We start from the raw sequence: 17,437 nt of genomic DNA, 5'->3' as shown, positions 1-17,437 counted from the left end.
GTTGCAGTGTCCCAGGGCTGGTGTCATCAACTTTTGCAACATTCTGACAAACAAAATCATTGGGGAAGCTAGATTCATTTAACAAATCATCTTAACAACTGTGGCAATTCACTTAGCAACGGTGACAAGAAAGGTCGTAAAATAGGGCAAAACCTGTTTAACACCTGTCTTGGTTAGGGATGCAAATGTTGGGTTCAATTGTGGTCGTAAGTCAAGGACTACCTGTATTTGTTTCCAAGATAGCAAGAACAAAGTATTGGGCAATATCTTCCTCCACACCCAATCCCCACATTGTTTGCACAACTCCTACGTAGTATTTGTTATTCAGAGGTATACGATGTCTAAATATGGAGGTTCTGTTTAGCGATCTTGAAATAATTGATATTAACCCTTTGCATGAATACAACACCAGCCCACGTAAATTAGATGAACAGGCTTCCTAAGCCAGGAGAATGTTCAGGACCAGAAAGACTGAAAACTAGACTAAAAATGTGGATTTATCTACTTATATATAGTAACCATCATCACTTCTTATGGCAAAGTGTGTTGTAAATAATGTATGTGCTCCTTTAAAAAGTTACACTTCAAGGGAGCTCTAGGGTGCCTCTCTCTTCAGTTTGTGGCACGCAACTAGCTGCTCTACAAAATTCTTCTTTGTTTTACAATTTCGGTTCAGAAATTGTTACGCAGTCTAGAGTTAAGATGCTGAGGGATGTGTAATTTTGTATGTGCCCACTTCTGAGAGTCCAACACACATATTTGATTACTGCCAATGTGGACTCCATTTCAAGGAAGGGGAAAATTCCTTTCTGATCCATTGTATAAAATTGGGCCGTGTTGGAGATAAAGCTAATCACACTGATGCTCGTAGAATAACAGCAACTCCCTGTTCAAAGGAAATCTATTCCCAGTTAATAGATCCCTGCAGGAAAATAACACAGGGGAGGGTTGGCAAATTTCATGTCTTGCAGATGGGCTTCTTGGAGGCATCTGGCAAGTCATTTTGGAAACAGGATGCAAGACATCCTGTTTACAGATCGAGTAGATGTTCTTTGTATGTTGAGTACATTTTAACTTGGCAGATCTTTCGGAATCCTTTAAGTCAAACTTTCCCCAATCTGGTGCCTTTCAGATGTGCTAGAAAACAAATCCTACCACGCTTACCCATATGTAATTGGAATTATTGTCCAATATATCTAGAGGGCATTGCTTTTAAAGTTGTGAAGATGGGTCCTATATTTCATTCTGGAATACCAACTATTGACGGAAGAGAAAAAAAATTAACTGTTACCAAAAGCAGGATCTCATACTTGGGTCTGATCCATTTAATTAAGGTGTTTACCCTTACAGCTTTTCCTCAGGATATTTAACCAACATGGAACCTCCCTATGCAAGAGTAGTCTACATCATAATAATATAAAATAAGGGGGAAAGAACCAGGCTATAAAGAATTGCAGCATAAAATACCAAGCCTCTATTTCTTCTTTCCTAATTTTCAGGGTGTCCATCTCTTCTTCCCCATACTAACAGTTTGCTCAAGTTTTTCTATTAGGCTACGCTAAGAAGTTACACAACCTCAATTAAACAGATTCAGAACTGCAGCCTCCACTTGTTGGGAAAATTCTGGAAAAAGGATGAAATGATACAAGATTGAAAAATTATTTCCCCATTTCAGCCAATCCAATGGGAATTAGGATTTTGACAAAGGAGTCCTGTCTTTGCTGATTGTGGGCGCTGACTCCAGGCAATGAGAGAAACAGGCTGGGCATTGTGGGTGCCCAAAATCTCCTTGGCACAGCTGTAGTGTGGGCTGAGGTTGGTACTACAGTGAGAATATATGCACATGCACGTACTCTCACGTATGTCAGCAGACTTCAATGCAAAGTCTCTAAACTAGAGCATAACTGGATTCATATAACATGATTAATCTGAGTCCAGAGTTACCGGTAACTCATTTTCAGGATTCACACTATATATTGAATCAAAATCGAACCAAAAGACTAGGATTCTGACAAAACACTAAGCTGCTAAAATGTTACACAAGGTTAAAATCAACCAAGCTCAGCATAGCGTGTCAGTACAGCTGCTCCCTCCACTTTATTTGACCAATTAAGCATTTTCTACTTTTAAGTAGCTAGAATCTAGGTAATGAGAGCTTTCTCCTATTTGCACCAACAGATTTAGCTTGTGACATTAATTTACATATTAATAAGATGTATTTCTGGGCCAAATCAATCCAAAGGATTGGAGGATTCAATTAATCAGCAAGAGTGCAGATTCTTATAGGTACAACTGCAAAACTTATCTTTTTTGTTCAAACAACCATCTTCAGGTCCAAAATCTCTGCCTAAGAGATCATACTTCTTTTTACCTTGCTTGATTCTATGCTGTTTTATTCAGGGACAATAGTTTTGCAGTTCCTTCATTAACTCACAGAACTAACTACATGTTGGGACTTCGATGGGGTGAAAAACTACTAGAAAAAAAATAAGGTGGGGAAGAGAAAGCTACTAATATACCTCCCACTAAGGCTCTGTCCTCAGAAATAGCTGTTCAGTATTGCTAAAATTTCCTTCATCTGATGGGACAGGGATAAAATACTTTCTTCTCTCTAATATCCAGATGTACTTATGCTTAATCTAATTTGGCCACATGTAAATTCTAGACACATATTACACTAAACCATAATGCAATTGTGAGGTTTTGGTTTTTCAGATATAAGGTACAATTACAGTTTGTCAACCTAGCTTAGGGCTTAATACATTGTAAGAATCCATCCACTGTGGCTCAGGCAACTAATAATGGTTAAAACTACTAGTGGTTTAGCACACCGTCTTTAATAATTTAAGGTATTGTGTAAAGCCAGCCAAGTGTGATTTATGCAATAAATTGTGGCTAAAAATATGGTTTAAGTTTATGAATCCAACCCATGTGCTTAGCTTTAATTATGGATTTCAGTTCAGTACAGTACTGGCTACAATTTGTGGGAGCTGAAGTCCAGTACTTTAAGCCCTACTAGTTGGGAATTAAGGCGCTTAAGTTCAACCAAGTTAAGGGGCAGCAGATCAGGAAAAGCTTCATTAAAACAGTAGGAACTAGCTATCCAGAAAGGCAGTGGACACATATGCCAAGTGACCCATCCAGCACAAAGATCTGCCTCTTGTCACTTCTCTCTTGCAGGGATTCTCAATTCATATTTTTTTGGGGGGGGGGAGGCGGAATCATATCTCAAACAGATAATTCCCATCCTAAACTCTTTCCCACAGATTTGCCCCAGGTTCTTCCCAGTTTTTCCACTTCTAACCTTTAAGAAAGATTAGGCCTGTGAAAGAAATAATGTTTTTTGCTTTACTTGTTAGTTCTATATCCCGCTTACCCTCCTGGGACAACTCTTATATAAAAACATGGGGAGGACAAGTGTAAGTGTGTGTGTGTGTGTATTTGTTTGTTGTGTGTGTAAATTGTATCTAAACTGTACTAAGGCAAAACTAGCCAAGGATATAAACCCTGTTGCACTTATGGCAGGACACTGGGACTGCAGGACCCACACTTAGTCTCTTTTGGAGAAATTTGAAAATATCAAGCAGTATACGAACTGTAGGTGCTGCTCCAATATTACCCCATTCTCACATATGTGTGTGCACACACACTAAACTCTGGAGGTCTCTTTCTATCCAAAATGGGCCAAAAGGGGAAGAGTGATGGGGGGGGGGGGGAAAGACAACCGCACTCCGGCCAGAGGTTTCCAACAGGTACACAGGGAGGGGAGAGGCCTCCTTTCCAACCTAGTCCTGTCCGTCTCCTCCCCCCCCCCCGCCTTACAATGGTTGGGTTTTGTCTCTCGGCACCAGCTCAAGAAATATTTCAGGCTCCTTCGCACCAGCGTTTCGGAGCCGGCGCTCTCCAGGCACGCTCGACTACAAGTCCCATCACCCGCAGCCCACGTCCAAGCGCGTCTAGAAAGGCCGGGTTTTTTAGAAGCCCCACGAGTCCCTGGCCGCGCGACCTTTTAAGGTCCCCCTCGCCACGGCCACGCCGAAAGCAGCCTCCCCCGATGGCGGCGTCATCCGAAGCCAGGGCGCGGATGGCCTCCGCCGCAGTGGACCTGCAGGGCCGGTCTCCCTTCGGCCTCAGCCGGCGGGACGGAAATTATGGAGGGGCGGAAAGGGGGCCGCTCCCACCTGCGCCCCGAAGACCGGCTGACGACCTCCGGAGGAGACGCGAGGCGAAGGGGGGTCAGGTCCGGCCGCTCGCCTTAACAATTCCACGAGGCGCCCGTGTCCTGCGCGGCGGGCGTCGTGTCCAGCCACTCCCGACCAGGCTTTCGAGGACGCCTCGCCGCCCCCCCTCCTCCTTCACCCCTCCGCGCAATCCTTCGAGTGAAGCCGGTGGGCTCTCGGGTCGGGGGAGTCACGCCCGCTTGCGAGACAATAGACTGGCGGCGACGGCGGCGCGACTGCAGCCCCTTCCACGCCCGCCTTCCCCAGCCGGCGCCCCGCAGCCGGTGTTTCTTTCCACCCTGGAAGGGACGCAGCCGCCCTCCGGGCTTCCCCAACTTCGACAAAAGTCCGCGCTTGGCAACATCTGAGGGGCGACTGCGGAAAAAAAAAAAAGCCGCCGGTGCGATCCTTCTTTTATCCACGATAGCACCCGCGCGCGCGCGCCAAGCGCCATCGCCATCGCCATCCCCCCGGCCCGGGACAGCCGGCCGGGTGTTGGCATCGCTTTTACTCACCCAGGACCCCGGTGGCAGGTGGCGCGGCCGCTTCCCCATCCATCGCGCCCCCGCCTCGCTTGTTCTCCTGGCCGCTCGCCGCCGGTCCTGCCGCCCCAGTCTCTGGCATCGTGGCTCCCGAGCTCAAGGTTGAGGGCTGCACCAGGAAAACAGCATCGCAGTGCGGCGTCGGGATGCGGGCGGCTCATCCGAGCCAAGAAAGCAGCCGGGGCTGGTCTCACAGCCGCCAGGACGGGAGGGTGGCGAGCGCAGGACCGGAGCTGGGTTGAAGCGGCAGCCGGCGCGCCATCAGGAGCGACGGACGCCTGAAAGGGGGCTTCCCTGCTCGGCCCAGGTGAGCGGCACCTGCCCCGGATGGCCCTTCCTAACGCATCCAGCGCCCCAAAGCGCCTCGGAGCCAGCCAGCGCGCAGACGGAGGGACAAAGGAGGGGGGGAAAAAGCGAAGAGCCGCTTTAATAATCTGGTTGGCCTGCGACTCCCGAGCGCCATCTGTCAGCAACGTTCCCGGGGTTGAATTGGGATCCCCTTGGCAGAAGGGTTAATACTTTTCCCGGTTCTCCACAGCACGCAGTATCTGAGATTTATTCCTCCGAAATATACATTGAATTGGCCCCTTCGCGGTCTGCACGCTTTCATCCAGATTAACGTATTTAGTAATGGATACGACGGGGGTTTTAAGCAGAAGTTGCAAATCAAAGAGCAGGGAAATGACGGTAATAAATCAAGCAGCCTTGAAGAAGTGGAGGTGAAATTAGGACAGAGCCCAGAATGGAAATGAAAACAGTAAATCCATGATGGCGATGAAATGGCAAATGGCGACCAAGGCGATATTTTGTCAATCTGTTCCCATTATCTGAGGAGCTCAGAGATTGGCTGCCTTTGAATATGGATGTTCTACTTCCTATAAACAGCTGAGGATAGATGGCTTGTCTACTACAATGCTGAACTTTTCATAGTCAAAATGCCCTCTATGTGTGTCTGTCACATCTTGTGAGAATGAACCCCGCAAATTACAGTTTACAAAGCTTGCATGATGGGGGCAGTTTGGAGGTTTCTTCTCTTCTTTAAAAATGATGCTCCACATACTTCAGGGGTCTACTAGAGTTTTTATGGGTTTCCTATCTGGGTGGTGGGTTGTTGCTTTTCAGAAAAAGATTTTGAAAAAGTGGCTGGATCCACAAAAGAGCAGGTTGACAAAGGTGTACAAGCCTTTTAGCCCCAGTTTAGAATTAAAATTGGATTAGGTATTCCATTCTTTCAAGGAATTCTTTAATCTGTACCATACCTATTAGCATACTTCCCTCTAAATTCTTACATTTCATGCCCTCCCTCCTTATTTCCTTGCCTTGTCTTGACTTCAAATAACTTCACATTCTAAAGGTCAAGTTGTTATTTCTAGACTCCTTCCAGAACAGGTGTAACTAGAGATAAACATTCCTTTTGCTGATTTTTTTTAAAAAGTCTTTTTTTGAAGTACCTTGCAATAAATGTGAAGGAAGTGAAGTCACCGAAGACTGACCCACTTTGATTTTTGGGTGGATAGGAAACTAGAAAACACTAGTTCCTGGGAAAAAATGGGGAAAATCTTCTGGTGTAGATATCAAAAAAAGCTGAGCAGGATTGAACCTAGATAGTAGTTTGATGGAAGACCATCAGGAAATCTCTAGACTACAAAAACAGTAGCAAACTAACTCCATACAGGTAGTCCTTGACTTATGATGAAAATTGAGCAAAATAAATTTCTGTTGCTAGGCAAAACAGTTGTTAAGTAAGTTTTGCCCCATTTTACGATCTTTCTTCCCACAGTTGTTAAGCTGCCAAGAGTCTGAATTTTGATCATGTGACCAGAGGGATGCTGCAATGGTCATAAGTGTGAAAAAAGGTCATAGGTTACTTTTTTCAGTGCTATTGTAACTTTGAATGGTCATTAAACGAACTGTTGTAAATCAAGGACTACCTGCATTGTTACCAAGAAAACTAAATGGCCATGACTATGTAGTTATCAGGAGTCAAGCTTCACTCAAAGAAGTATTTATAAGTAGTCCTCGACTTACAATCAATGTCAGGACCAGAATTTCCGTTGCTAAGTAAGATGATGCTAAGTGAACCACGCCCGATTTTATGACTTTTTTGCAATGGTTATTAAGGAAATCCCTGCAGTTGTTAAGTGAATCATGCAGTCATTAATTGCATCTAGTTTCCCCCATTGGCTTTGCTTATCCGAAGATGGCAGGGAGGGCTGCAAATGGTGATCATATGATCTTGGAACGCTGCAGTCATCCTAAATACATGGTGGCACCCAAGCACCCAAATTTTGATCATGTGACCGTGAGGGATGCTATGATGGTTGTAAGTGCAAGGTCAGATCCTAAGTCATTTTTTCCTTGCTATTGTAACTTGGGTCACTAAATGAATGATCGTAAGTCAAGGACTATCTGTACCATATAGAAATGGTTTTGCCAATATAAGACTTTATGAGTTACAGTTCATTGATGCTGAGAGTATCATATCATGCTACTATGTACTCTAATAAATGTCAAAGTAACACATATATATCTTTTAAAACACATTGAGGGAGGTAAGGGGGGGAGCCAAATGATGATTAGTCTGCTACGATGTAATAGTGTCATTCTGTTTGCTTTGCAACATAACTTTTGGGCTCAAGTGTGGTCATAAGTGAAAGGCTACCTATACTTGTTATTATTCATGATCACCACCTTGAGTTACTGAAAAAGTACAGGTAGCCCTCGACTCACAACAGTTCAAAGTTGTTGAACTGTTCAAAGTTACAACAGCACTTTAAAAAGTGACTTATGACTGGTTTTTCCCATTGCAGCATCCCCATGGTTACGTAATCAAAATTCAGACACTTGGCAACGGATTCATATTTATGACGGTTGCAGCGTCCCGGGGTCATGTGATTACCTTTTGTGACTTTCTGACGAGCAAAGTCAAGAGGAAGCCAGATTCAACTAAAAACTGTGTTACTAACAACGGAAGTGATTCACTTAACAACTGTGGCAAGAAATGTCGTAAAATGGGGCAAAAATTCAATTAACAAATGTCTCACTTAGCAACAGAAATTTTGGGTGCACAAGTGTGCTCATAAGTCGAGGACTACCTGTAATAAATGCAAGATAAACCTCTAGGAAACAAAGAAGTATTATAACCAAAAAGTTTTTTTATTTAATTCCACTGCCTACACAGAGTGTCTTTCTTTTGCATGCAAAGAAACTATCATTAGAAAAGCTGATATTTGGTACAAAACAATTATCAAACCTGTTGCATCATCAGTTGGCCATGGCAAGTTGTTCCATATCCATATCCATATATCACATATATCCTAATCTTTGAGGATTAGGAGGAAAACTAACAAAATTTCAGCCAGGCTTATTTTAGTTACAAAGTTTACTCCAAAGATACCAGTTGGAGAATTCTGGTTCCCAACATCACTTTTGTTTCACATTCATTAGGTAGTTCTATATGCATCCCACTATTTATTAAATGTCTTTACGCAACATATGCCTTTAACAGCTCCAGGCAACTTCCAAAAAATACATTTAAAACAGCAAAGAACGTTTAAATGAAATCTCAAAAACATTATAGATTTCATAAACCAATAAAATGGTCCCAATCTTGCTGGGGGATTTGGGGAGTTGAAATCCAAACATCTTAATGTTGCCAAGTTTTAAAAAAACAACATTGTCATTCAATAATGGGCACGACTAGGCTAATCTTCCTGTTAAGAGTCACTGTGAGCATTTTCTGAAGTAATGCTGTCAAGCCCCACCATATTTAGGCCTGATTCAGAAACTCTGACATATGTCATTTGATTTTGGCTTCATATGGCCAATCATAGATTATTTGATAACCATGATTAAGCAAGCCATGAAATAGCACAACACAGAAGTCCTGTTCCTTCACAGGTGATAGCAAAGCTCCCAAAATAAGATGGTACCATTCTTTGGTGATGACATTGCATTAATATGTAGGAAGAAATATCCTTCTGGGTTCAGCTCCAAGTGGGGAAAAAGACTGGAAACCTGGAGACTGCTTGGAAAGATGGTTTAATGGTGGACAGGATCACATGGCTTGAGTTCCTGAACAGAAAAAGGGGCAAGATGCAGTGAGTCCCCGGGTTTTATGCCCTCTCTGGCTTTGAACTTCCTGGGGCCCAGAAAGAGTATCCTGATTAATTGTCAGACTCCCAGGGGGTGGGGGTCTTTGCTAGCCTTGCTGGCTGATGTAATTTTCCCAGGTGCCATGTGGTGAGTTTCTGTTGCTAGATGGGTCCTATTGTGTTGCAGATGATGGTCCATTGACAAAGATGGAGTTTCTGCCTCTGGCCCATTGACAAAGGGTGGGGGCATGGGAGCTGCTTCGTCTTTAAAACATGCTTCTCCATTTCTCATCCAGGGAAACATAATATTCTGCCTTTTTAATATTTCCCAAAATATTTCATTCCTCTAGGAAAGGGGTGGGTGCTAACTTCCTACACTACCCAGAGTTACGTTTGGTGAGATGGGTAACTATATAAATTTGATTTAAATAAATAAGTTTTCCAGTAACATCACAACATCCCTAAGGTGAGGATGCACTGCAACCCCCAATTCTCCCATTATTTCACCTCTGGCATATTGTGATGGGGAGCCCAGTCAGAAAGTTGGCCTGGGAAGGAAGAACTTTATGTGCCACTGGATCTCTTTGGAGAAGAGCTGGCTATAAAGGCAATTCACTATTGTATTCCTTTCATCATTATCTTCAGAAATGTTTTTGCCAAAATTGTCTTGTTATTCAAGAGCAGAATTCCAGCCAGGTGTACAAATAAAATAAAGGTTATTTGAGAGAGGGCAACCTGCCTGCAAAACAACCAGCATTTGAGCTGCTGGAGCCCTGTCCCTTTAAGACCTCCCTAGCCAGCACAGCAACTAGTGCCTATAAAAGCTGAGCAGAGGCAGCTGGGTGTGGTGGTTTTGGAGTGGGAGGAAAGGAGGTTTGATTATGGAAGTGAAGCCTGAAGCCGCCTAAGGCAAATAGATTGTTCTCCAGCACTAGGACTCCAAAGGAATACAGGTACCGTGTTTCCCCGAAAATAAGACCCGCTTTGCTTTATTGCCATGCCCTCAAAAACCCAATTGGGCTTATTATCAGAGGATGTCTAATTTTGGGGGAAACAGGGCAGCTCTCAACTTACAACCACAACTGAGCCCAACATCTCTGTTGCTAAGTGAGACAGTTAACTGGATTTTGCCCCATTTTATGACCTTTCTTGCCACAGTTGTTAAGTGAATCACTGCAATTATTTGAATTACTCACATGGTTGTTAAGTGAATCTGGCTTCCCAATTGACTGCTTGTCGGAAGGTTACAAAATGTGATCACGTACTGTAACCCTGGGACATTGCAACCGTCATAAATACATGCCAGTTGCCAAGCATCTGAATTTTGATCATGGGGATGCTGCCACAGTCCTAAGGGTGAAAAATGGTCATCAATCACTTTTTTCAGTGCCGTTGTAACTTTGGTCACTAAATGAACTGTTGTAAATCAGGGACTATCTGTAGTAGTGGAGGAGCAGTAATAGGAGCTACAATAGAAATGGGAAAGAGTGGAGTAGCGGGAAGTTAAGTATTATATTAGCCTTTGAGGGTCTAGAGACCTGTGTGGTTGTTTTGGCTCTCTGGGGTTTGGGAGCCCATTGACCTGAGTATACAGGTAGTCTTCAACTTACAACCATTTGTTTAGTGACGGAAGTTACAATGGCACAGAAAAAAAGCTACTTATGACTGGACCTTGCACTTATGGCCATTGCAACATCCCTCATGGTCATGTGATCAAAATTTGGATGCTTGGCAATTGGATGATATTCATGACTGTCGCAGTCAGTGGTGGGTTCCTCCCGGTTCGGCCCGGTTCAGCCGAGCCGATAGCAGTGACGATATGACGTCACCGAACTGGTTCTCTTTGTTTGGGAGCTGGGCCCTCCCCGTGTTATTCTTACCTTTTATTTGGCCCCACTCCCAATCTATTGCTGCCTCCTGAATCCCAGCTGATCGGCTAGAAGGAAAAAAACTGTTTAAAGTCTTGCAGGGCTTCAAAGGGCCGCCCTACAGCTGATCAGTGTTAAAAGTCACTGTGGTGGTAGACTGGTGCCTCCAAAAACGAATGAGTAGACCTGTGCCTGCAAAAATAAATGAGTAGACCGGTACAGCTCTGCAAGCAGTTAAAAGCCTGGTAGACCAGTACCTCTGCGAAGTCCTAAAGAATTGTCACATGACCATCAAGCCACACCCACAAAATAAGCCACGCCCACAGAACCGGTAGTAAAAAAAATTAGAACCCACCGCTGGTTGCAGTGGGTGATATGATATGATATGACTGATATCTGATTTCCTTTTGCGACCTGACAAGCAAAGTCAATGAGGAAGCCAGATTCATTTAACCCATATTACTAACTTAACTGCAGTGATTCACTTAACAATTGTGGCATGAAAGGTCATAAAATGGGGCAGAACTCAACTGTCTTGCTTAGCAGCAGAAATTTGGGCCTCAATTGTGGACATAAGTCAAGGACTACCTATAGTTTAAAGGAACCTGTGACAGTGCTGTATACAAATAATCAGTACCCTGGTGGTCTTGGCTGCAGTTTCTATTTGATTTAAAAAGAAAAGCCGCTTTCAATTATTTGTGCCTGAAGCTGGATTTACACTTTCCTAAATTAGATACATTCTTATCTCAGTTTTCATGTCATAGCTTCATCTCCATTGCCTTGACTTTCCCTTTACTCAAGCTTTACCCTGCTCTCAGAATAATTTGGAAAGTTAAAGATAGATATTCAATTCAAACATAAAACCTTATGAGACATAAAACTTTCCATTCCCATTTTTCTCCAACAAGGAAATAACTGGCCCATCTTACAAGTTTTTTGTTAAGTTAAAACAGGGTTTATGACCTTGGGAACTTTTAAGACGTGTGGCTTCAACTTCTAAAATCCATGGTTCTAGCTGGGGAATTCTGGGAGTTGAAGTCCACACATCTTAAAAGTGATCAAGGTTGAGAAATGCTGGGTTAAAAGGTAACATCACCCTTATAATATGCTTGATGTCTGTGATTTTAAGGCTACAGTCAGGCTGCTTTCTTGGCAACAATATGAAAGCAGTTTGCCTTTATCTTCAGCTAGTCTTTATTTGTTTGGCAACCTTGTAGAGCTTGGATTCTTTGTGGCCTCCCATCCAAGCACTACACGGGTCTGGTTCTGCTTAGCTTTTTAAAGATCGGCCAAGGTTGGCTACATGCTGCCACCTACTGAGAATCTTTGTTTATCGAGATGTTGTAGTTAAGTTTTTAAAAAAATTCTGCTCAACTTTAGTCCAATCCTTTTCACAGATATAATGCATCCACACAGGTAAGATCGTAGCACAATATTATAGGAGGATAAAAGCCAAAAGCAAGGGGGGGGGAACCAGCAAATTTTAAAAAGACGTGTTGGAGTAGAAAAGGGAAATTCCGACTCAAATTTTCATGCTCATAAATATTCATATGGGCAAATCACTTTTTTCTCAGATCTTAATAATCTACCTGAGGCTGTGATTGTAAAGATAAAACACAGTGAGGTGGAAAAGCTGGGATGTGGTTTGAATTCCTTGGGAGCGCATAAATAAATACATAATAAAATGAATAAGCAAAATAAATTAAGCCTGCAGATGAAAATAGTTATGATAGTCAGATGAGCACATTTTCCCTAGATTACCGATTCCAGATTTCAAAGTTGGCTAGCCTAAATCAAGATTAAATCACAGATTAAATCAGGGCTGACAGCTTTTTTAAAAAATAATTTTTATTGTTTTTTTAAAACAAAAAATGAAATGTTTACAATTTTCTTCTTTCCAACATTTCCACATCAGTTTTCATTCCTTATATATCCGTTTTTCTCCCTTTTTTCTATTTACTATCTATACATGTGATTCTAATATTTATTTATACCAGTGGTGGGTTGCTCCTGGTTTGGCCCGGTTCGGCCGAGCCGGTAGTGGTGACGATGTGATGTCACCAAACCGGTTTTCTTTGACTGGGAGATGGGCCCTCCTGCCCGCCCCCGCTTTATTCCTACCTTTATTTCTCAGTTTTTAGCCTAGCTGATTGGCACGGCAGAGTGAATTGCCGCACCTCAGTTGGGCAGATATCTAATGCGCTTGCGCAAAGCACAAGTTCGGTGCGTGTGAGAGCGAAGCGAGTGCTTTGTGCGGCGATCGCGCACAAAGCGTGTGCACGAAGAGAACCGGTGGTAACACCGGTTGGAACCCACCACTGATTTATACATATGAAAATATCAATGTACTAAGTTAACAATCATGCATTCGGTGTCCGTTCCCTTTCCAGGGCTGACAGCTGTTTTAAGCACCCAAACCCTAACTTCTTTAATATACAATCATCATCCCCTAAATCAGGGGTCTGCAACCTTGGCAACTTTAAGCCTTGCCAGACTTCAACTCCCAGAGTTGAAGTTGGCTGGGGAATTCTGGGAGTTGAAGTCCACCAGGTTTAAAGTTGCCAAGGTTGCAGAGACCCCTGCCCTAAATCATGATCAGCCTCACGTCTCTCCAGTTTGTATTTCTAGGAAAAAGATCAGGCCCAAATCAGGATGTTATGACTTTTGCATTTATCAGATGGGAGGCGGCTTTTTTGTGAAATGCATAATTTTAACCAGGGCTCCATTAGAAACATTCTTGGCAAATTCTAGATTAAGTACCAGGAGTCCTGGTAGCGCAGCAGACTATAGCACTGTTATTAACATCAGCTGCCTGCAATTACTGCAAGTTCAAATCTCCCCAGGCTCAAGGTTGACTCAGCCTTCCATCCTTTCTAAGGTAGGTAAAATGAGGACCCAGATTGGGGGGGCAATAAGCTGACTTTGTATAAAATATACAAAAGTATGAAGGCTATTGCTTAACGCAAATAAAAAAAAAATCCGTTTGGGGCTTTCAGTTTTAAACCTTGTCATCATCCCGTCTCCCTTTCGGCCACGTCCTTAGTCAGCGGTCACTTCCGCGGTTTTAAGTCTTTGGGGGGAAAAAAATAAATATTCAAAGCATCCTCCTCCTGCAGCGCCAAGCGGCCGAGGAAACCTCGGATAATAAAATTTTTGTTTCTTAGGCTCGGCTGCTGTGCGGAAGGGCGATTTTTTAAATGTACGTTTTCTTGCAGCAAACAACCAGAACTGCGGGGAAGCGGGTGCTACAATGTGGTTTGCGCGAGCCAAAAATGCAGAAACGTAGTATTGTAGTAACTGGTTTATAATAAATCAGCAATAAAATGATCCCGGCTTCTGCTCTTCTATTTTAGGGCTCCCCACTTTGCTGCCAGGGACCTTCCAAGAGCTTCCCACCACGCGGAGCAAGGCTGCTACGTCATCTCTCAGTTTGCGGGTGGGCGCGTGCGTGCCTCTTCCACCTAGGGAGGCGAATGTACAGACAGGGATTGCATTGGTCTCGGATCCACCTGCCATTGCAAGACAAGCCTACATCTGAGCATACGAAGAGTGCGTATTAAATCTCCTCCTCCCCAACAGCAGCCTCGTGTCATCTCGTTTAAAAATCCTTCTTCTAGGCTTCCTTTCCCCTTTTAATATTCGATCATCATCTAACCTCCCGAATTTTTTTAAATACTGCACACTCCGCCCAAGAAAAACCTCGCCTTAAAAAAAAAAAGCTGAAGGTTATATGGAATTATGCAAGACTACTCTGCATGCGTATTCTTTATCACCTATGTAAGCGGACTGAAACAAATCGATACCCAATGCAACGAGGACGCATAAAATCTATGAGTTACGGTACAATACTATAAAAGGGAGAACGTGGCGCCCCGCCCTTTCCGAAGCCCCGCCCCCTTTCCTCTCGACCAATCACGTTGCAAAAGGGCACGTTGCCCTCAGTTGAAGCCGAAAGCGAACGTCGGGTCGTGGTAGCAAAGGAAGCGTGGGGATTTTGCACATAGGGGAGAAAGGCTGGACAGGATGGAGCCGGGGGACGACAATTGGCAGGGGGGAAAAGGGTCGATTTTGCTGTAATTCCTCCTGGGGAGCGATGTGGCTTTTCTTGCAGAGAAGGCTGCTGCCTGTAAGAAATCGAAGGGTCTGCAAGCTCTTCTGCAGGTGGGTGGCTCTAAATACTAAAGTTTAGCCTTTGGAAAAGGCACGTGAGAAGAGGTGATTTTCTTGGTGTGCAATTCCCTGCGGCCAGGGTTAGAATAACAGAGGTGGAAGGGACCTTGGAGGTCTTCTAGTCCAACCCCTGCACAAGCAGGAGATCCTATACCATTCTATATACCATAATGATCCTATACCAAGAGCCTAGGTGGTGCAGCGGACTAAAGTGCTGTTAAGTGCTAGCACTTAGCTGCCAGCTGCCTGCAATTAATGCAAGTTCGAATCTCACCAGGCTCAAGGTTGACTCAGCCTTCCATCCTTTCGAGGTAGGTAAATTGAGGACCCGGATTGTGGGGGCAATAAGCTGACTTTGTATAGAACAACACCGCTTAGGGGCCCCCGAAAGCCCTAATAAGCAGGTATATACAAAAAAGTATGCAGGCTATTGCTATAATGCATTGTAAGCCGCCCTGAGTCTACGGAGAAGGGCGGCATATAAATTGGATTAATAAATAAATAAATTCTGTGCAAATACCATTCTGGACAAATGGCTGTCCAATCTCTGACGAACGAAGGGAAATGTATATATCCCAGGATAATGTTGGAGGATCACTGGAAGTTTTTAAGAAGAGATTGGACAGGATCCAATCTGGGTCGGTCACCGGGACCACCAGGTTTTGTCTTCTGAGCTTTTGGACTCCTATCAGAGAAGTTACTTGAGGATGGGCTCTAGCATGAGTCCGAAAGTTTGGAAGACAAAACCTCTGGTCCCAGTGGCCGACCCAGATTGGATCCTGTCCAATCTCTTCTTAAAAACTTCCAGTGATGGAGCAGCCACAAGTTCTGAATGCAAGCTGTTCCCCTGATCAATTGTTCTAACTGTCAGAAATTTCTCCTTAGTTCTAGGTCGGTTCTATCCTTGATTAGTTTCCATCCATTGATTCTTGTCCTGCCCTCAGGTGCTTTGGAGTATAGGTTGACTCCCTTTTTTTGTGGCAGCCCCTCAGATATTGGAACACTCTTGTCATGTCACTCCTGGTCCTTCTTTTCATTAAACTACTAGATATACCTGATTCTTACAACTGTTCTTCATATATTTTGGCCTCCAGGCTCCTAATCATCTTTGTTGCTCTTCTCTGCACTCCTTCAGAGTCTCAACATCTTTTTTATATGGTGGTGACCAAAACTGGATGCAAATGTGGAATTCTGCCTGCTTCACTGTTGCCTTCTTTTCTAAAAGAGTCAGTCCTTTGTAACAATTGCAATAGAAGACAGGAATCCAACGGAAGAGAAAGTTGCCTCTATAAATTATAACAGCTTCAGGAGCATATTTCACTTTCTCTGTTGGCCAGCTTTCTCGTTCTTAAAGATTCAAGAACTCCATGGAGTGGACAGGGCAACCCTATATATACAAAATTGATGAGTGCCCATAATACGTAGTCTAGACATACTTTTACTCTTAACTTCTCACCCAAGAGAGCAGTGAGGATAAATAATATATGCTTCTCTGGAACTCCTTGCAGAAAAGTAGAGTCACAGTCTATCTTCTTCCTTCCTTTCTCTCTCCCGTGTGTTGCGCAGACATCTTGTAATGGATGTTATTGTGGATACCCATTCTGCCTGAATTGTTCACATAGGTATCAGCTTTCCAGTTGTTTAGCTTGCTGGGCACTACAGTGGGTTCTCACGCTGCCACACAACTCTTTGTGTGTGACAGTAGATGGTTACTCTTGAAACTCGGAATGCCTGGGGTGTTGATGGCCTTTCGATAAACCGTGGTTTCTAGGCTTCCATCTTCCTGTATGGTGACAAGCACATCTAAAAATGGCCATTTCTTCCTCCATTGTGAACTGTATATCTGGGAAGATGGAGTTCAGTAGGGTACGAAAGTCTTTCAGTGCATTTGGTCTGATAATGACAAATGTGTCATCCACGAAGCGGCACCAAAATCGAAGTGTGTAGTCTTGAAATGTACAGTGTTCTACTGTGTTTCCCCCAAAATACGACCTACTCAGAAAGTAAGTCCTAGCTTGATTTTTACACGCGCGCCCAATATAAGCCCTACTCCCAAAATAAGCCATAATTAAGACCCCACCCACTCCAGGGTGCATGGGTAAAAATTAAGCTAGGTTGGGCATGGGGGGCTGGAGCTGCCCTACTACCTACTTTCGGATAGTTGCAGCCAGACTTCGCACATGTCGGCCAATTTTTTCTGCAGCTTTCCTGAAGGCCTCTGTAGCCGATAACAGAGCTCCGGATTGATCCCATGGGCGTCCCTTTTATTTGTTCGTACATTTCTCTTTTGAATGTGAAGAAAGTACATTGACAGTATTGGAGTAACTTCATAATTTATGTCCTCCTTTTGGGCTGCTACGTGGATGACATGTTTGTCAGCATGGAAAGAAATGCACTAACCATGGTGATATTTGCTGTTCAAGCAAATAGGCTGACTTTGATTCTGGGTTTTATTATTTATTATTTATTAGTTAATTTGGTTTAAAATGGGATTTTGTTGTACATGTTTTTAACTTGTGTTCGCTGCCCTGAGTCCTTCTGGA

General features: G+C 43.7%; 2 protein-coding genes across 3 annotated transcripts in view; one reads left to right on the top strand and one right to left on the bottom strand.

Annotated features, from left to right (window-relative positions):
- Window positions 1-5,227, bottom strand: part of ANO8 (anoctamin 8) — a 74,191-nt gene extending 68,964 nt beyond the window's left edge. Inside the window, exon 1 of one of the 2 annotated variants that reach the window (XM_034437640.3) lies at window positions 4,736-5,227. In XM_034437640.3, coding sequence (XP_034293531.2) covers window positions 4,736-4,844 — 109 coding nt within the window. In that variant the 5' untranslated portion in view covers window positions 4,845-5,227. The remainder of the gene's footprint in view (window positions 1-4,735) is intronic. The other variant, XM_034437641.3, reaches the window with a different exon arrangement.
- Window positions 5,228-14,670: 9,443 nt separating this feature from the next.
- Window positions 14,671-17,437, top strand: part of GTPBP3 (GTP binding protein 3, mitochondrial) — a 30,443-nt gene continuing 27,676 nt past the window's right edge. The window contains exon 1 of the mRNA XM_034437642.3: window positions 14,671-14,885. Within this exon, the coding sequence (XP_034293533.2) occupies window positions 14,818-14,885 (68 nt within the window). The 5' untranslated portion in view covers window positions 14,671-14,817. The remainder of the gene's footprint in view (window positions 14,886-17,437) is intronic.

Source organism: Pantherophis guttatus, chromosome 1 (genome assembly GCF_059756535.1).
Source record: "Pantherophis guttatus breed Tessera chromosome 1, ASM5975653v1, whole genome shotgun sequence".
Taxonomy (NCBI): domain Eukaryota; kingdom Metazoa; phylum Chordata; class Lepidosauria; order Squamata; family Colubridae; genus Pantherophis; species Pantherophis guttatus.
The sequence above is the reverse complement of the archived record's forward strand: the minus strand, read 5'-3'. Positions and strand labels throughout refer to the sequence as shown.